The following is a 20456-nucleotide window of genomic DNA, read 5'->3' as shown; positions in this document are numbered from 1 at the left end:
TTGTACTTTTTTTTAATATAACAAAGAGGCCTTCGGGCTTTAAAATCATCACTTTATTTATATCCCCTATCTGCCAAACTGGACATCCACCTGGGCTGTGCTTAACGACAAGGTCTCAATTTGCTTGTCTTCTATCCAAAAGTCTAGTTGCTGCACGTCAGTAATTTCAAAGCTCTGGGCTGGGGAGGAGGAAGGGTGGAAAGGAACTGATTAGCAGGGGTGCACGGAAAAAGAAGAAAGTCACATACTAACCGATTCCAAAGACCTATTAGAATGTCGTCGAATGTAAATGCTGGAGTCACTGTGGCTAGTCCTGAAAAAGAAACACACGTTTTGAATTGGTGCCACCAACAGCTCCTGGTGGCTCAGTGGGGCTCACCCTCCTCCTGAGGCTTCCACATGTGGACTTGAGCAAACTAAGTTTTCCGACCCAGGGACGGAAATGAGACATTTTACCCAAAACGCCCACTTGGGCTGGAGTGCGCTTACACGTAGGAGGATGGCTATTAGAGAGACAAACTGGGCCCTCATCAACAAGAAACAACAGTGAGAAAGAATGCTAAATAGTCAGCAGTCCACATATTCTTGAAAGTCATAGGATTTCGCGGCAGGAAGGATCTCTTTTTTCAAGCATCCCTAAGTCTGGGGACTCACCGGACTTCCTCTGCTAGCTAAGGTCAGACCTTGGCGGAGACCTGGTATCCTGACTCCCTTTCCAGTGCTCTGTCCTGTGCACAATGCTTCTGTCCGCTTGTCTAGCTCTCCGGTGTGCCACCTCGTCTCCTTTCATGCATGAGGCAGCTAATTTTCTGCCTATGTTTTTGAGGCTGACGTGGAATGGGTCTCTAACTTTCTAATAAAGCTGGCTCACCCAGGCAGGGCTGGGGCAAACAAGACCCAGCCAGAGGCCTGGGCTGTCATCCTGGCTCCTGGTTGATTAACTGGCAACCGTAGCCAAGTATTCTGTCTCTATCAGTTTTCCTCATCTATAAAATGGATGGTCATCCCTACCCCCTACTTCACGGAGCTGGTGGGGATAACAGTGGACTGTAGGTCAAAGTGGCCCGTCTTGCTGCTCACCAGGAGAAAGAGGTATTGGGTGTTGCTGTGGCCTGGTACAGAGATGGCCATCTCAGCTTCCTCCAGGGAAACCTACTATGTGGCATCCTGGGAGCCAGAAAAAAGGCATTTGACGCAGAGTTTATTCCTCCCCAGGGAATTCATCATTGGCAGCCTTGGTTTTCCTGCTCACTGCTGTCCTGAAAACTTCTCTTGCTTTCAGCACGTTTCCAACTAAGAGTTATTGGGCACCTACTATGTGCCAGGTACTGGGCTAGGCCTTGTCCTCGATGCAAAGCCGGTGCTAGTTTTTCCTGGCTGGTATCACAGCACAGAAATGAAACAAAATGCACCCACAAAGAAAAAAGAGCCCCCGCTGACTAGAAGGCAGCAGTGTCCGTAAGAGCAGGCTCAGCACAGGGGGAGCACCTGGAGATGCCGGGCACTCTTTCCCTCTGTGTTTGTAGTATTTTCTAGTAAAAAGCGCATCCCTGTGAGGAGAGGACTCGCGTGTTTTCCTCTCCCCTCTTTTCCAGCATGCTTTCTTTAAGGTGGTTTTGTGTTACAGTACAACCAACATGAGATTAACTGCATCCTGAACTTCATTCTCTCGGCAAGCACCATCAAGAGCCTACTGTGTGCCAGGCACTAAGGACAGCAGACTGAGAGCATACATTCATTCATTCAATCAAGCACCCAAAGCATCTGCACTGAATGCCAATTGCAAGCCAGGGGCCGTGCTAAATGCTGGGATCATGTAATGTGCCCTCCCCACCTCCAGGAAGCTGGCTCACCAGCTAGGGGGAGAGCAGATGATAAATACATCCGTACACAAATGATTATAGAAATTACTGTTTTGATAAGAGTAGAGGCTATAAGAACATATAAAGGGGGGTTAAAAACAGCTTGGAGGAATCCAAGAAGGCTGCTTGGAGGAAGTGCTAGTGAAGCTGAGACGTGAGGGAGCGAGGCAGGAGGCAGGCAGGGGACAGAGGGTCCTCAAAGGTGAAGGAGCTTAGGTGAGGGCGGGGCATTCAAGGACAACTAAGGTCAGCGTGCCCGGCTTGCTGGGCATGAGACTAAAGGTGGACGAGATGAAGCTGAGAGACAGGTCACGAGGCATGCAGCAGGCTCTGGAACAATGGGCCTTTCTGCCTCAGGTGGTGACAGAGTCAAGGTACAGCTGGGAGAAACATCCCAGTTCTGGGAAGAGAAATGCCCAAGCCTCCGTCCCATTCAATAGCCTTGGGCCAGGTAATGACTTTGAACTCCGTTTTCGCCAGTGTAAAAGCCAGTGATGGCACCTCCTACACTGCAGGGAGCAGGTGAGATGGCCTGGCACACAGGAGGGGCGCAGGGGTCCTCACTCGTTCACACAAGCACAGCTCTGCTTCCTTTTGGCACGCAGCTTTCACTTGGGTTGAACTGCCTCACAGTAATTCCAGCTTTGCCTGAGGTGAGCTGGGCAGGAGGAGCTGGGGAGGTAATCGCTGCCTGCTCTGTGCAGGGAGATCAGAGTAAAACCTTCCCACTGACAAGTCAGCCAGGCCTCTCCTCCCCACATTCGCTGAGATAACGGTCTACTTTTCAATATTTCTCCTTCTTTGTTTACCTCCACAGGGATGGGTCTTGCTGGTACTTCTTGATGGAGTACATATCCAAGATGCTGGCTTCCCCCCAAGGCTCCTGTGTCTCCCACATGCTCTTACACCCCACAAATATTTACTGAGGTGCCTGCTGTGCCAGCTGCTTGCTCAGGCTGTTTCTTTCACCTGGGATGCCTTCTGTCTCCCTCTCCCAAATCAAGATCCCACTTATCCCTTGACTCTCAATGCAAATGATATCTCAGCCCCCCACCTCAGGCTGTCCTGATCCTCCTCTCCACCTGCCTCTGAGGTCTAAAACTCGAAATCTCCACTTGCCTCTTAACAACTAAGGTGTCCCACCTATTCCTCGTAGAATTCGTAGAATTCGTGGAGCATGTCTTATCTGTCTCTAGCTGTGAAGCCCTGGGGCATGGAGCTGCGCTGGAATCACTGCTGGGGCTGACCTCTTCTGCGGCCCCCAAGTCTAGCAAACTCCATCTCAGAGTGGCTACTCAGAGATTACTGAGTATTCCCGTGCTTAGGGAGAAGCCAAGGAGCCCTCCCTGAGCTGTGATGGAGTAGATGACAGCCCTGAGCCATCTGCGCATAAGTGCTCCCTGGCGCTTAGAACAGGGTCCAGCTACACGCTAAGACACAGATGGCTGCTGGACAATCACGTCAGAGGCAGGGAGCGGGGCTCTGGCAGTCACGGGCAAAGTCGGCAGGCGCCTTCCGCTGTGCCTTGGCTCTCGGCGCCCAGGCTTCCGACGACTCTCCCTTTGTCCCCCACAGCCCAGGTACGGAAGCAAGGCAGAGCAGAGATGGAAAGCTGGGCATCTGCCAGCTCCTTCTTGGCTCTCCCTGTATGGGCTTCTCCCCAAATGCGTATCCCGACAATTTCCCTCTGCAGCCACTGGCTCACCCACCACAGGCAAGGAGGGGTCATGAAAAGAATGTGGACCGTGGAGTCCGACCGGTCTGAGTCCAAGACCCCAGGTATGCCATCCTCTAAGCTGAGAGGTGCCCCCGAGCTCCCTCGTCTGCCATAATGTGTATGGCCCCGCCTACCTGCCTGTGGGGGTGCCCACGAGAATTACTGAGGAAACCTGTGCGTGATGCCTGAACACGTAGGCCGTGTAATCAGTGAGTACTGCGATGATGCGTGCTAATGGGAGAGACCAGGGCCTTCTGAAATTAGCAGTTAAATATTCTCCCTGGGACAAATCGGGCTTATCTGGTGGCCTTAGGGTGACAAAGTAGATAGGTGCTACAAGTTTCCTGCAGATCAGCTGAAGTTCAGGATCCTCCCTGAGATAAATGAACCATTCTTACTTCTTTGGAACCGAACTCAGGGGTGAAGCCAAATTAAAGTCCAAATTCCAGGTGACAGCAATAAAAGGTCCCCTCAGCACATAACGCAGCAAATCCCTTCCAGTTCTGTAAGATGCTAATAAATGCCTAAGTTTGATCTCCAACTGGCCCAATCAGTGGTTATCTGGAGGCCGGGGGTGCCTGGCAAAGTCTCCAAGTCCTTTGCTTTTCACACCCCACACCTAGTACCTGTGGTCCAGCCATTCCTCTGCTCACTGCTGGTTCCCACCCAGGGGTACTTTGGGTGAGGAAAGAAGACGAGCTTCAGGTCTTCCTGTTTTGCTGCAATTGAGCAGGTCTGGTAACGGCAAGGTCGGGGGCGGGGGAAGACCCAGGGGCCGAGAACGAGGATGAAGCTGCGTTTCCGATTCTGGCAAATGACCAACTTACCAGATGAATTTTGTGTGAATCTGTGTTTCCCCTGCTGTCTGTCAGCCCAACCCCTGCAGCCCCCGTCACACCCGAAACTGACAATGGAATGAGTTTAGAGAGTAACGCTCTAGGCGGGCCTCTGGGGTGAGAAGAAAATAATAAAATACCTGGAAAGGACTCTGCTGTCACCAGGGTCTTCTTCCAGGTCACTTGAGGATCGAACAGTTCCGGTTGCTACGAATGTTGAACTTTCTACGTGGTCCACATGTTTCCTTTTTTCCTTTTTTTTACTGCTGGTCGATTCTTCCATTACCTTTTCTTCTATAGGGTTTGCTAAGTTTTCCGAGTTTGGGGGTTCCTGGGACTTAAGACAAGACAACCAAATACAAGTCAGCGTTTCATGCTGAGCGGATGAGTGAGTGACACCACCCAGCAGTTGTCTGCTCCACCTCGATCCCGAGGCCCAGCTAGGGCGTCCCTTCTAGGTCTGCGTCTCCCATGAGCTCCTTCCAGCTGAGCCCACCTTGGAACAGAAGCCCACCCCAACTCCTGCCCCCTGTGCAGCGTTCAAATGCTCCAGATGGGTACAGTGGAAATAGCATGGGGTTTAGAGTCAGTAGGATCTGTTTTAAAATCCTGGATGAAATCAGCTATCTGACCTTGAGCAACTGACTTCATCTTGCTGGCCCTCAGTTTCCTTGTCCGTCAAATGGGTATAATAACTATCACCCTCTTTCCACAATACCACAGTGTTTTCTCTAAAGGATGTCCCTTACAGTGGGCAATGGTTGGACTCTTAATACACCTGTTATCCGCTTAAACAGAGAAACGAATCCTGGAAGCCAGGTGGGCCAAAGGGTGTTTGGAGAGGTACACACAGAGGCAAACGTACAGCTGATGGGATGGCATGCACTGCGCCTTTGGCTGAGGGTGGATTGTAGTGCATCTCTAGTGTTTATTTGATAAGAAAGATTCTTTGACCACTGTCCACACCAGGCACTGTGAAACCCAGTAGCAATGTTCCCGCGTGAAACTGAGAAGCGTGGGAATTGTTGGGGCCACTCTGAAGAATTCCTTCAGGGGCTAGAAGAACCGGCTGAACAGGTGTCAGACTGAAAGGATACAGTGGCCAGACAGGTGCACCCCACAGAACAAAGCTCTGTGCAGGAATTAAAAGTTTTCTCAGCAATTTGAGACTCCAGTCCCTCTTCCCTCATCCACGGTACCTTTCCTGAAGAAACGAGGACATTTCTTTTTTAAAGACTAGAAGAAGAACGTGCCATTTTCTAGTCTCTTTTTTAAAGGAGGGCCAGGAATCAGAGCAATGCTCTGTCCCACGTCATCTTGTCTGCCAGGAGGCAAGACACACAGACCTCACCTGTCATTCTGAGCTGTACCCCCTCCCTCCGCTCACCTGCAGGGATCAAGGCCAGGGCTACACTGGGCAGCCAATCGCAAGTGAGCACGTGCCCGTAGTACCGGTGAGAGCCAGAGGAAGCAGATCAGAGCCCAGAGAAGTAGCCAGCGCCAGTGTCGCTCCCACACTGTGCCCAGAATGCAAGCTTTCACGCCCAGCTCAGTGTGAGATGGATTCGAATCTAGCTCTCCCGATCCCAGTCCCAGCCCCGGGCTCTCTCAAGCCCACCCCACAACACCTGTCCACATGCTGGACACACGCAGGTGCACAACCTACTTTTAGCAATGATTGGAAGGGAAGCAGAAGAGAATGGAGTGCCACGTCTGTGATTCTGCAGGCCACATTCAATCAGCCCGGGAGAGGGACCAAGTCCCTAAGGAGCCATTTCAAATAACATAGAGGGGCAGACACGCAACTCAGCCTTTCTTCCCACCACCTACCCACCCAGTCCCCTTTCTTTTGTTCTCAAAGAGCTTTTTCGACCCTAACAATCCACAGTATCACTCCCGTTGCTGTCATGGTCCCCCAACCTGGGGATCTTAAGACCTGATGTCACTGAGAGACATTTCTAACCCTGCTGGATCCTGGGGTCTCCTGCAGGAAGCGCCTTCTGGGGCAGGGCTGGTTTCTGGCAAGGGGAGGGGGGTGGGCAGTCAGGACTGGGTTCCTTTACATGAGGGCACAAGGGGAAGATGGCAGGCGGGCCCCTGGCACCTGAAGAACCATCAGTCCTCTTCTCCATCCAAAGGTGGACACAGAGTGAGTGCCCCCACCCCAAGGGCCAATTGGCCCTGTCACGCTTGCCTCCTACTCTGTTACCACCTGAAAATTCTGCTCCCCACAGTGTTCCAGGCAGCGATTCCCCATTGTCTGGAGTTAGCAAACCAATAAAAGCAAGCTGCCACTTCTGGCCTCTCTAAATTCTGAAGGTCTTGTAAGGCTTCTCTGAGTCTCCTTTCTCTTCTATGTTTCCTGGGCTGCAAACCTCCTCTGGGGCACTCCCTCAGCCCTGACTCTCTACGGCCATGAGCCAGAGCACTGTCATTTATCTTACCCTACCTTCGCCTTACGCCTCCCAAATCATCATGCAATACTACATCCTTGATTCCTGCATCAGGCTGGTCTCTAGAGTCCAAAGAATAAAACACAAATGCTCACTTTCTCCTGGGAGAGAAAATCACAACCCACAAAACCAGGCTAAACACTCAAGTGGAGAAGGTTGAAAATATCATTGGCTACAGGTGAGAGAGCAATTGCTGTGCCTGGGGAGGAAGCTGGGATGGCTCCTGGGAGGAGCTGCCAATTGCATGGGGCTTTGAAGGTGAAAAACTGCTTGCCAAGTGAAGGATTGGCAAGCGTGTTCCAGGTGGTGGGATCAGATCAAGCAAAGCCTGGAGGCAGAGGAGAGAGGGTGTAACTGGGAGCCAGAGAGGAGGCTGGTGTGGCTGGAGGGGAGGGAGAGAAGGGCGTCCCGAGGGATGGGCGGCCAGGTTGGAAAGGAAAGAGTCTCAGAGATCATGCTAAGGACTGTGGATTTTATGCCGGAGTTAGGAGCAGGGGAGTGATAAGATGAGATCTATGTTTTAGGATCCACTGCCAGTTGTGGAGGGGACTGCACAGGGGAGGAGAGACGGGAGAGATGGGAAGAGACGGGAAGAGACAATGGGACGGCCAGCAGGAGTCAGTGACCTGCCACAGCTGATGGATGTCCTTAGCAGGACCCTGCACTTTCCCACCTTGGTTCCCGTGCTCAGGCTGCGACTTCCACCCAGAACTCCCTCCCCAGCTCCAGAGGCCCCGACACATGCAGCCTTTATGGATCTGGGTGGGGGTCTCCCTCTGGTGAACTCCCAAATCCCTTTGCTGGGCCCCATCTCTTACGTCTGACGCCACGTTCCCTCCTAGCGCAGTGACTGGGGACATGGGCTTCCCAGCATCAAACACCAGAGGAAAGCTCTCCTCGTTGCTCCCTTCTCCCTGTCGGTCCCTGCACACTGCCTCTCACAGGCTGGACCGAGCGTGCAGGTGAGCTCACCTGGGGTCCCTTCCCTCCCAGGCTGTCTCCCCCTGGGCACCCTGTCTGCACCGCACCTGCAGGGGCCCAGTCACTGTGGCTTTGGATCCACTCCTGGATTCCCAGTGCTGCCGTGCGAGGTCTTATTAACAGGGGGCCTGAGGAGGGCCACCCACTCTGCGTCCCTGCAGCATCACACGAGGACCCCGTACCTCTCACTGCTCACTACAGTGACCCCTCTTGAGCTGCTGGGCCAGGTGAAATGGGAACCCCAAGTGGCAGATAAGTGTGTGCCCAGCTGCTTGAGCTCAAAAGTGCGTGTCTCCCCCCACCTCCCACCATCCCCGCCGCTTCAAACCACTGGGGGCAAAAAATAGTGCAGAACAGGCAAAAGGCCTTTAAAAATCACGGCTGGAGTCAAAGGTGAGGTCTCCCTTTGGTTTTCCTAGGCCAGTGCAGGAGGCAGGGGCTATGATTCACTAAACGCACCCCAAGTGTAGCTATGATTACTATTTAAAATTATCACTGTTACTACTATACTGGACCCTCAAACATGACCTTGTTTGACCCTCTTGGCAGCCCTGTGGGCAGAGCCAGGATTAGGGGGAGGCCAGTGAGGTGCCCAGGGGGCAAAGTTCAAGGAGAGATCACTCTCGGGCGCCAATCTTGCCCTTGCCGGAGCATGAGTGAGCACTTCCTTGAATGTGGGCCCTGGGATGCCTATGAGGGGAGCTTCCGGTTCCCTAATTTAGGAAGGACGAAGCTGAGCTTCAGAGAAGGGCGAAATTCCCCACGCAGGGCCATCACATACCTGGTGGTTCTCCCCAGGGGCACTGTCTTCAGCCTCCCTTTGTTGCTGGTCCTCTTGGGCGGCTGGGGGAGCAGGTTCCGAGGCTGGTTTGGCCCCCTCTGCACCCCTGTCCAGACAGGGCTCCTGGACGGTGGCCAGGGAGAGGTCCTTGCCCAGCCCTGAGAAGCTGCAGCTGCTGTGAGAGCCTTCCACTGCCTCCTCCTCCCCGGGCCTCGGCTCACACAAGTAGCCCTCTGCTTCTTCGAAGTCCATCCCTTCGTTTTTCAAATCATCCGTGCCTTCCGCATAAGCCTCCAAAACCGCAGCCAGGGGAACCTCGTAATGTGGGTAGTAGAAAAGGTTGTGGGGGATGACGGAAATCTTGGAGAGGGGTGGGGAGGGTTTGAAATCCAGCCCTTCGTCGCTGTGACTCTCAAGTGTCTCCAAGCTGACATTGCTGCTTGGCAGGTCGGAAGGCCATTCCTCGTCAAGCCCCTGGGAGCCTTCGGCCTCCCCTTTCTCCTCGCCATGTCGCCAATGCAGGGACTTGCACTTTGCCTTTTCATATACCTCTGTCTTTTTATCCACCGGTGCTTCCTCTGGGGACAAACAATAGCCTTGGTCGTCTTCTTCAGGATCCTTGTGAGGTTCGTGCTTGCCAGGCTTCCCTGCGGGCTCATCTGAATCTTCCTTTTGGTAGGCAGGTTTACCTTTCTTTTTACCCAGTTTCTCAGCGTGCTCCTCCAAAACCACATCCTCGGCAGGTTTTTTCTCAGGAGACGAAGGAACCTCAGTGAAAGCCTGGCTGGTCGAGGCGAAATCTACTAGGTCGCTGTTAAACTTAGAGGCTTTTAATGGTATGCCTTCGAAATAATCTTCCTCATCCATACCTTCTGCAGTCAGCAGCTTGACCTTGATCTCCAAGGTATCAGCCATAACAGGATCCTCTCCAAGGCGTGGCTGGGGACTACTGGCTGGCTGCTGCTGGCTGCCATGGCTGGCTGCCCTCTCCAATGCCCCATTCCAGGAGGGAGAACTCTGGGCAGTCTGAGAATTATCGATCTTAACATCTGCCAAGGAAACATCTCTTAGGGCTTCGTCAGAGGCTTCTTCCGGGATCTTTGGGGCTTCCTGTTTTGGCTTTTCCTCAGCAACCTCAACTGCCACGGTGTGTCCATCTTGCTTCAACAATTCCTTTGTCCCTTTTGGGCTCCCTTCAAAGCCAAAGTCTTGACCATAGAAAGTATCCTTACTGCAGGAAGCATCCTTATAGGGGTCAGCTTCAAAGTGCACAGTTTTCTTGATTGGCAGAGAGATGGACCTCCGGTTGTCCTTTCTGGATAAGATGGAAGATTCTGGAGATGGTTCACTGATATTGCTGGTCTTACCTGGGACCTCTTGGAGGACCTGGTCGATAATCTGGTGTATGACCTTGGTGGAGGTGTCTGACAGCGTATGGCTAGCAACGCCACCCAGGCAGGACTCCTTCATGCTCTCGGGCTTGTCACAGACAAAGACTTTGGAGGGTGGTGGGTGGCTGGTTTCATGGTTAACGGTGTAGGCACGTTCCCCATTTTCAGTCAGAAAGAAGACTGTGCTCTCCTGTTCAGAAGGTGTTTCTTTGATGCGGACAAAGGTGGATTCAATCAGGGCTTCTTTATCTGAATCCTCAAAATCGTCCTGCAAAGAAACACAAGGAAACATAAAATCAGAAGGGCATTTAAGGACAATGTGTATTCCCCTCTCAGAAAATAAAAACCAAAGAAGACAGAGCTGCTTCAGAATTAACACCAAGTGTACTGATTAAGAGGTAGATGGTTGAAGACTGTTGCTCCTGCTGAAGTGTGAAAATACCAGAGAAATTAAAAACACTATTTTTTTAAAGCTAGGATGCAAACAAAGCTCAATGAACTAAATAAACTCTAGAGAAGGATGAGCTCTTCCTACGTAAGTGGAGACTGTCTTCATCCCTGAGGGCCACCGCTACTTCATCCCTGGGGGCCACCGCCTAGTCTGGGTATGGACAGGAGGAGAGCTGACCTACCTGAGATAAGGAAAAATCAGCCAAATCTTCATTGATTGTGTGGGCTGGTGTGAGAAACTGAACGTAGAAGGGCCCCAAACATCAAAACCAATTCTTATATGCTGATGCTCTCACATGGGGACTTCTGTTGAGTAAGAGGCAACTGTGGGCAGGGCTGAAAAGCAGACAGTGACCCTGGTATTGCAGTGTTTGGTTCCCAATGCACTGGTAGAGACAGTGGGCTGAACTCATCTGAAAATTATTTGAAACCAGAGAGCTGAAAGTAAATAAAACTGCAACATATCCCTTATCAACTCCTGAGAAGGCCAAAATAATCAGTGCATTGTAAGTCCTTGTTTGGGAAAGTGCTACATTCTTGGGGGAAAAAAATATCACCTACCTCAAGCTCTACGGTGTATTTACATGTCAGATCTGGCATAAAATAAAAAAAAAATTCAAGGTGCCAAGAAGCAGGAGAATGAGACCCATATCAAGAGAAACCATAGTCATTAGAAGTAGACCCAAATATGACCCAGGGTTAGAACTAGCAAATAAAGACTCTGAAATAACTATTTAACCTACATTACAAAAAAATACCAAGGTAGTTCTTTGGGATGAAGGGAAATGATCATAGATGGAAGGCTGGATCTGAAGGAGGGAATGAAAAGTGCATGAAATGGTAAATACATTAAATGTATAAAATGTGGTCAATATAAAAAACGATTTAAAAAGTTTTCTTAAGAAGCCTCCTGACTGTTTAAAGCAAAAGTAATAACAAAGTATTGGGGATTAAAACATATATAGAAGTGAATTAACACTAATAGAACAAAGCACCGGAGAGGAAGTGAGCAGAATTAAATTGCTGCATATATAAAAATATAAAATATGCATTTTACTTGAAGTGACAGAGTAATTCAAGGTAGATTGCAGTATGTTCAAGATGAGGATTAGAATCCCTACTAGAGCAACATTAAAAGGATAAAAACCAGGAGAAATGGCTAAAAAGCCAATAGAAGAGCTAAAATGGGAACCAAAGAATAATAGAATAATCCAAAAAAAGTTAGGAAGGAAGGACAGAGGAGCACAGCACTGATAGGAGCAATGGAAAACAATAATCAAGATGGCAGATGAAATCTCTGTGAGTGGATGAATAACATATCATTAAATGACACACTAATTTTTGTCAGAATGGATAAAGAGACCTGACTATATACTGCTTGTAAGAGACACGTTTAAATATTAGCACAGACACACACTGAAAGGAAAAAGACGTATTATTGCCAACATCGTGAGAAAGCTAGTATAACGAACTATATGCCTATCAGACAAAGGATACTGCAAGACAAAGAAATTACATAAAAACAAAACGATCTAGTCATGAGGAAGATACAACAATCCTAAATGTGTAATGTGTATGTATTTACAGCATAGCGTCAACATACAGACAGCAGAAACTGACAGAACTAAGAAGAGAAATAAATCCACAATCATAAGTTGGAGATTTTTCACATTTCTCCCTCACACTAAGTGACAGGAAAAGCAGAAAACAGTATCAGTATGTTTACAGAATACGAGAACAGCACATTAACCGAGCCAACCTTATCGATATTTAAAGAATGTTAATTCCTTCACCGCCTAAGACACATTCTTTTCAAGCGCGTGTGGTACATTTAACCAAAATAAGCCGTATGTTAAGCCATAAAGCTCGGCACAGAGTGTACTCCATGGAGGGCCAGGACTTAATGAATGTTTATTGAAATGAACCAAATGCAGCTGTATTGTTTAAGAACAGTTCAGTGGGTGTCTAGATTAGCTGGGACTTGTCACCTGTAGTCCCCTGGGGACTTGAAGGGACTGTTCTGTAGTGACGCATCGTGTTGTTCTATGAATCAAGATGACTTTCTCCAGGTATCATATGTTGCTCAGCTTCTCATTCCCCTGCCCCAGTCTCTGACCCCAGCACTGGGGAGACGCACATGTCAGATATGCAGAATCAAGGCTGTGACCCTGACTCACACAAATACACATGTTTCAGTTGACTTCAAACTCTGCCTACATCTTAAGGGCTTTGGGCTAATAAAAGCCCTTGGTGCCCAGTGTCTTAGAATTTAGTAATGGGCTAGGAAAATTAAAAATATTATTATATGATATTATATCTTATATTGTATAATATTATATAAGATACATATATTAATAATATGCTATTATTGTAAAATAATAACAATCACCACCATTTGCTGAGCATCCACCGTTGTTTCAGGCACCAGGACTAGGTGCCTTACATATCTATTTATTCTTCACACAACCCTGAAATGTGGGGACTATGTCCATGTCACAGATGATACCTCATACAGACATGAATCAGAGGTGAAGTAAGCAGCTGGAGGTCACACAGCTCAAGCGGCAGAGCTGACATTCCCGCCCAAGGAATTCCTGCTTCTAAGGTGAGCTGTGGTGCAGGAACAGATGGGAAACACACACACACGTAGGAACTGGAATGAAAGCCACAGCATGGGAGGACGCAGTCTGGTTTTTCTGAGCTGTACCAAATGGGGTCTCAGTTTCAGCCATATGTTGTGAGGGATCTAAGAGCCTGAACTTTGGAACCACAGAGACCTGGGGTCACAGCGCTCTGTGCTAGGTGGCTGTGTGACCCTGGAGAGGGCTTAAAACCTCTGAGCGCCCATAGTCTCATCTACAAAATGAGGATAATGAGCTGAGCCATGTCGGACCACAGAAATGGCAGTCAGCCCAGAGACATACAGGACAGGCACCTGACCAGCCTCCGGCTAAAAGAGCAGCCCCGATCTCCCGGTGAGCATTTAGCTCCTTAGGCTTACTTTTTTCTGTCTATTACTGATAACTAGTTGAAATTATAATGTGTTTGCTGACCTATTAACTGTTTTCTCTATCAGAACAAAGCTTCACAAGGTCAGGGACCTCATCTGTCTAGTTTATGTTGAGACACCCCCCCTCCCACTCCCCGCCGAGCCAGCAGTAGGTGTTCAGTAAGTTACCAATGAATTCAATAAAGGGCTGTTGTTGTCCCTGTCATTATTATTATCATTTCAGGATTGTGCGTGGGTTGGGCGAAGGTTCAATGGAGCCATGACAACCTCTAAAAGGTCTGATTATGGTCCAAAAAAAAGAAACAAAGAAAGAAAGAGAGGGAAAGAGAGAAAGAAAGAGAGAAAGAAAGAAAGGAAGGAAGGAAGGAAGGAAGGAAGGAAGGAAGGAAGGAAGGAAGGAAGGAAGGAAGGAAGGAAGGAAGGAAGAAGGAAAGAAAGAAAGGAAGGAAGGAAGGAAGGAAGGAAGGAAGGAAGGAAGGAAGGAAGGAAGGAAGGAAGGAAGGAAGAAAGAAAGAAAGAAAGAAAGAAAGAAAGAAAGAAAGAAAGAAAGAAAGAAAGAAAGAAAGAAAGAAAGAAGATCTGGCACCATGTACCTCTGGGATTCTGAAAATAAAAAGGCAGTTTTGACTGGTCATTGTCTTTTACCGTTTTTCACACTCTGATAAAATCTGGCAGACAGCTAGAACGTTCCGTCTGACATCTAAAAATCAAGTAGCCAATCCATATTACCAGTGACCATCTTTCATAATCTTAATAAACTTTGGTATTGGAAGAAGTCTGCGAGAGGTGCAGCTAATTTCTAACTTGCTTTCAAACGTAATACACATTATATGTAATTTTGAAATTAACATGTGGCCAGGTAACGCTCAAGGGACATGAGATCAAGTTTTGATTATGACGGCTTGTCACACAGAACACAGCCCGACTCCCAGCTTCATCTGATAGAAATGTACAGTTTCTGAATTAAAGGTAAGAAAAACGAACGTACGGCTTCCAACTCCGGGAAATGTTCTAGAAACTGTGCCACGTAAGTCACAATAGACTGCTCATCCGGTGTGTCCACCATGACGTCTGTTAAAAGAGACACAGGCGTTAGAAAGAAGCCTGAACACACAATCCTTAAGTGGGATCGTGGGATGCTCGACGGTGCAGGATCCCACAGACCACGGAGGTTTTTTCTCTTTATTTTACACTTGAGGAAATTTAGGCCCAGAGAGGGGAATCATTTGACTGAAGTCTCACAATTGGCTGATGAATAGAGGAGCCGAGATGTGGAATCCAGGACTCCTTATTCCTAAGACTGTTCATTTTTCTGCCTTAGTCTCTCCACTGTGAGCAGTCAGCTCCATCAGTGCGACTGGTGAACCAGGACAGTTACTCACTGCTGGAGGGAACCCCAAATTAGCCTAACCCACGTGAAACAATTTGACAGTGATAGCTAAGTGCCTTAAAAAGTGTGTCCTTTTCAACTCTGTCATTCTGCTGATGGGACCCGGTCTTGAAAGGAGCAATCTGAGCACACTCAGCTTTATTCAGTAAGTTGTTCACTGCAGTGGTGTATATGAATATGACTATTTCTGAAACAACCTCAGTGCCCACCTGTATGTAATAGAAGAGCTAAGTAAATTTTGGTTTGCCCAGGAGATAGGCCATTATGCAGCCAATAAAAACAATGAAGACATGATAGCAATATGCAAAATACTTATGTCACAATTATAATGTTAAGTTTAAAAAAGTAAGAGCCAAAACTATACATACACCAATTGATCCCAAACATGTAAAAAATTGTAATTAGATGCCTAGAAAAATATTAGAAACATGATCTCAATGGTAGGAATACAGGAGATATAAAAATGTCTTCATTAGATGTTTCTGTATTTTCCACATTTTCTACCTGGACAGCATGTGTTACACGTGTAATAAAAATTATTAAAAAGGAAGAAAGAGAGAGAACCACTGCTACCTTCTGGCTCTAGGAGCCTGGGAATGTGAAGGGCATCGTGGGCGATGCTGAATGCCTTCTCTAGATTTTCCCGCATGGAATCCTCCAATGCCTGCTTCATGTCCACCAGACTAGGATCAATGGCCTTGATCACAGCCAGGAAAGCCAGCCCACTCCTCCAGCTGCTCGCAAAGTCCTGCACCGCCACACCATACCTGAGGAAAAGCACCAGGGGCAGCCAGAAGGCAGCTTAGTAACGACATTCGATGATAAGGTCAGCACGTGTCAGCCTCACCAGCCTTGGGTGGGGCCAGGAGCTGCTGACCTCACAAGGCGAGGATGTGCTGGGCCCGGAGCCCCGGGGACGCGGTAGTGTACCACTCACAGTTCCATTTCCGGACAAAATAGAAGTGGAAGTGAGGGGTCCTACAAGGAGGCAAACTAGGACCTTGTCTTCCCCAATTCCCAGCTATATAAAGGAGCAATTCTGTACACTGTTCATATATCAGTGATACTCAAAACACAGCAAGCAAGGATGTGCTATGCAATAAAACGGAGCCAGGAAGGCCCACGTTCACACCTGACTGCCCCCTCGGTACTTCCTGTGCTGTGGCCTTGGGTAGGTCATGGATCCCTCCACGCCTCAAACACCTCGATGACTAAAGGGATCACCTGGCTGTCACCTCTCGGGGGCCATAGAGGAGAACGTCAGGTTGAACCCATGAGAACAACTATGTCACGTGGACAATCCAATGTGCAATGGAGGCAGCACACGGAAGCCACTCACTAAGTGAGTGGTAGCTAATATCATTATCAATAGAAATAGCATTAAACATGTAAATATGAGGGGGAAAATTAGCGAATCCTGCCAGGCACTAATGTCCTTTAGAATCCATCCCCTGAAGCCCCCGCCAGTCTCTCCACTGTGGCCACTGAACTCTCTTCAAAAAAACAAACTATTTTTTGTTTAAATCAGTTAAGATTCATAAGAAGCTACAGAAGCAGAGAGCCCCTGTGTGCCCTTCACCCAGCCTGCGTCAGCAGAGCGTCGTACATCACCAGAGGGTGCGATCTACACCAGCTCTCTGACATTGGTACAAGAGCATGAATGAAACGCAGACCTTATTTGGATCTCACCAGTTTGATTTTCATAGGGGTGGTATATGGTACCGTGACATCTTATCAGCAGTACCGAGTCCTGTAGCCACCATCACAATGGAGAGACAGAACTGTTCCATCACCCCAAAGACACCTCCTCTTCCTCAGTCACCCTAACTCCTGGCAATGAGCTCTCTTTTGGTTGATTCCTTTTAAATAACATGTAATGATTATTCACATTAATCATCCCTGCCAGGGTCCACCCCTCAATCGAAACTCCAAACATCCAGCCTCTCTTCCATCTTTTATTCCCATACACTGCGGGGAAGGGGTCTGATGTTTGTTAAGTGCTTTTTCTGTGCTGGTTCTGCGCCAGGCACTGTCATGGGGGTTATGTCATTTCATCCTAATTATCCCGTAAGGCACCAAATAATGTTATCATCTTGCAGATGTGGCCGGCGGGGAAGTGATTCACCAGGATCTCACCCAGTCTGTACGTGGCAGAAGTGAGATGGCCACGAGTTGGTATTGGCCTGGCTTTCTGCCCAGGGGCTGTCAGCCGCTGCCAGAAAAAGGCCTGATACCAATGTGCTGGCAAGGTCCCTGCTGGCACAGGGTCAAACAGGAGGCCAGAGACTTCCTTACAGTTCCCTGGTCTTGGCTTTAGAAAGGTCAGACCAACCTCTGATATGTTACAGCCTTTCTGTCATTAGTTTTCAAGTAGATACAGACTGAAAGACACCCGGCTGCTTAACACTAAATATGTACGTGTTATTAGGATCCAAGAGACAGCCCCACTTTGGGGTGTAACGTGGTGGAAGCCCCTCTGATATGTATTCAGAGCCTCTCATCAGTTTTCTACAAACCAAACATTCTGCGAATACAGTTTTCTGTGCACAAAACCTGAAACAGGTACCGTGTTCCCTGTCCTGACAGTCCACACAAAGCGATGGGCACATAACTTAATCAGTGTGCCTGCCTCTTTCCTTCGCCCACCCCAGGGAGCGTCCTTCCTCTGCCTGGCAACAGCTCGGGGTGGGGGACGGCGCTGGGGCTTACTTCCTCGTCTTCCTCTGCACCCATGCCAGCAGGGCCCTGATGGTCTTCCTCTGGTCTTTCACTGATATCGCCGTGCTCCTCTCTGTGGTGGGCGTGGGTGGGAAGGAGGAGTCTGAGTCTGTGCCCCCCGAGCCGGGTGACAGGCTGGAAGATGGAGAGTTTCTGCTGAGGTTGCCCGTGAGCTCCTTAATCTGGAAGGAAAACAGCATTTCAGACCCCAGAGACAGACCCATCTGATACACGGCCACAGGGATTCTGGCCCGAGGGACCACCTCTTGCAGAATTGGTTCTCCAGATAGGGAGAAACCCCTTCCCGATGGCCATGTGTCAGGCGACAGGGCAGTACTCATGATGGCCTGACCGTTTCACGTGGCTTATGGTGTCTGCGATGACACTCCACAAGCAAAGTCAGCTCTTCCTGGGGCCTCTCTAGCTCTCTGGCCAGACTCTGGACACCATATTCTATTTAAAAAAACGGGCATTTTCGAAGATGAAATGTCAGCTCCCTCCTTCCTATTCAGGGAAAAGAACTTGAGCACAATTTTATATGCTGCTTTCATATTCCAGCCACGGATCCTGTCCTTCCTCTGTAAAATCTGCATTTCCAAACAGAGGCTGAAATTGGAACAATGTAAAAGGAAGGTCTCCCCTGTTCCCTACGCCTCATCCTAGAGGTAGCTACCTGTCATACCGACTCTTTAATCCTCTCAGATGAACACGAGTCATTTTAGGAAAGAAACTTTACCAAGTTCAATTGTTCATCAAAAGTATTTCCCCAGTTCTTGTGACACTTTGGAATACAACTATTTTTTCCAAGTAAACATTGAACTCTTTAAGTCCCAAGAGGATGGATATACCCTTCTGGAGAACAGAGCTCCCACTATTTTTAAAATCACAAAGACTCAGATCTCCAGCAACTAGATTTCTCTGGTTCTTTTTCAGGAAGCAGAACAAGCAAAATCTGTCAGAAACTAAATCTCAGTGTTGCCCTTGCTTTGGCCCCACTCTGTTCTGTTGGCCCTAAGCAGATGCAAGGAGGTCGTTACCGTGTGTTAACGGAAAGGAAATGATTTTACCTGGAAAAACAGGATTATGTTCCATATCAGGCCAAGAACCAAAGAGGGGTTGCCATCTGCTATTTCTGCTGCGTCGATGCTAACCAGTTTTACCTGCAGAAAAGCAATTTATGAGTTTAATGGGGGAGGTCACGTAGACTGAAACAGGTTGTTTTCAGATACCTTTGTGGGCCTGTTTCTCTTTCTCACCTGTACCATTTGGTGCCACCTCTCAGGGGCCCCAGCATGCAAACGTGTGCATAACTGTGTTTAATAAACACATGCACAGTACCTATCATGCACAGACACTATTCTAAGCTCCTTACAAGTATTAACTCAGTTCGTCCTCACAACTCACAACGTTGGGATTTCCATTACACCTATATTTCAGGGGAGGAAGTTCCACAGGGGTCAAACGTAATGTGCCCAGGGTCCCATACTAGTCAGGCCTCAGTCATTCTTTTCTAAGGACAGATGGTCAGTGCCCACTAGGTCTGTCTGCATGCTACACTAACACCACTGAACCTGCAGATTGAACAAGTCTTTGGACAAACACAGAGCCCTGATGTCAGAGATCCTGGGTCATAATAGGAAATTATCCACTGCTATCTAGAAACATCGTTTTGGGATAAGGTTGATACTCAGAGTTTCTGCATCGTTACAAAATATCCTATGCTTGGTTAAAATGGGCCTGTCGGAGAAACCCTTAGGAGATTACCTACTTATTTAACTAGGTTCTGACCACAGGACGGTGTTTTTGGAGAATCCCTAAGGCACTGGTTCTCAGAGTATGGCCCCAGTATTGATCTCCTGGGAACTCCTTAGAAATGCAAATTCTCCCCTAGACCCACTGAGGCAGCAACTTTGGGGCCGTAATCTGCATTTTAACCAGCTTCCGGTTTCAGGACCACTGCCCTGAGTCATTTTATCCTGCAAACAAAATCTGAATATAGAGATCAGGGGTCTGCAAACTTCGAGAAGGGGACAGAGAGTAAATATTTAAGACTTTGCAGGCCACAGAAATCTCTATCACTTTTTCTTTGTTCTTTACAACCCTTTTACAAATGTAAAATCCATCCTTCAGGGGAAGAGAGGAGAAAGAAAAGGACATCAAGGTAGGCTTTCAAATCCACCCTGTAAAATTCAGCAGGGAGATTTTGGGGGGAAAACACCAGGCCTCACACTAATACCCCGTTCTCGCTCTCCCTGAGGGCTTTTAAAATGTTTGACACTGTTCTCTGATCCTATCAGTTGTTGTCGGGGGTTCCTGACACCACCAGTCTGCAGGGCCTGGGCATACTAACGGAGGGAGAGACTGACTCCAGAGTTTTCTGGCTCAGGGCATTTTGCAAGCTGATGCCAAGAGCATAATTCAGACAGCACGAGCTCATCACGGACAGGCTAGAGCCAGGAAGGAAGCTGTCGATATTGTGAATCACACAGCAGATCAAATTCAGGTCCAATATTCTGTCCACATACATCAAGGCCACGCGTCCCACGTGATGCATCACCTACGCTGCGTGTCCTGCTGGTCTCCGGGCCTCTGCTCTGACAGCCCCCTGCGTTTCTGTGGCTCAAGGAACACATCCCAGGGCAGCGACCTGGAGCGGTTAGTCAAGTTCATCATCCAGGCTTCACTCCCTCCCACCTGGAGGAAGCCCAGTGCAGCCTGCTGAGCTGAGGTTCATAGAAAGCGTTTCAAAGTGAGAAAATGCCAGAGCTGCCTTGTAGGGATGCAATGAACAGGATGGTGCAGCATCCAGGACGGAACTCCTGGCTGAGGGAAGGCAGTGACTGTAGGGGATCCAAGTCCCCAGGGAG

The 20456-nt window shown here is 48.6% G+C and overlaps 1 protein-coding gene across 2 annotated transcripts in view; it reads right to left on the bottom strand.

Annotated features, from left to right (window-relative positions):
* CLMN (calmin) overlaps positions 1 to 20456 on the bottom strand; it is a 102119-nt gene that overhangs the window by 4075 nt on the left and 77588 nt on the right. For both annotated transcript variants that reach the window (XM_033107743.1, XM_033107744.1), the window contains exons 5-11: positions 18657 to 18749; positions 17581 to 17771; positions 15445 to 15638; positions 14470 to 14552; positions 8631 to 10289; positions 4556 to 4752; positions 253 to 313 (exon numbers count right to left, since the gene is read on the bottom strand). In XM_033107743.1, the coding sequence (XP_032963634.1) occupies positions 253 to 313; positions 4556 to 4752; positions 8631 to 10289; positions 14470 to 14552; positions 15445 to 15638; positions 17581 to 17771; positions 18657 to 18749 (2478 nt within the window). The remainder of the gene's footprint in view (positions 1 to 252; positions 314 to 4555; positions 4753 to 8630; positions 10290 to 14469; positions 14553 to 15444; positions 15639 to 17580; positions 17772 to 18656; positions 18750 to 20456) is intronic.

This window comes from Rhinolophus ferrumequinum, chromosome 6 (assembly GCF_004115265.2).
Source record: "Rhinolophus ferrumequinum isolate MPI-CBG mRhiFer1 chromosome 6, mRhiFer1_v1.p, whole genome shotgun sequence".
In the NCBI taxonomy this organism is placed as follows: Eukaryota; Metazoa; Chordata; class Mammalia; order Chiroptera; family Rhinolophidae; genus Rhinolophus; species Rhinolophus ferrumequinum.
Note: the sequence above shows the minus strand (reverse complement) of the source record. Positions and strands in the feature narration are given on the sequence as shown.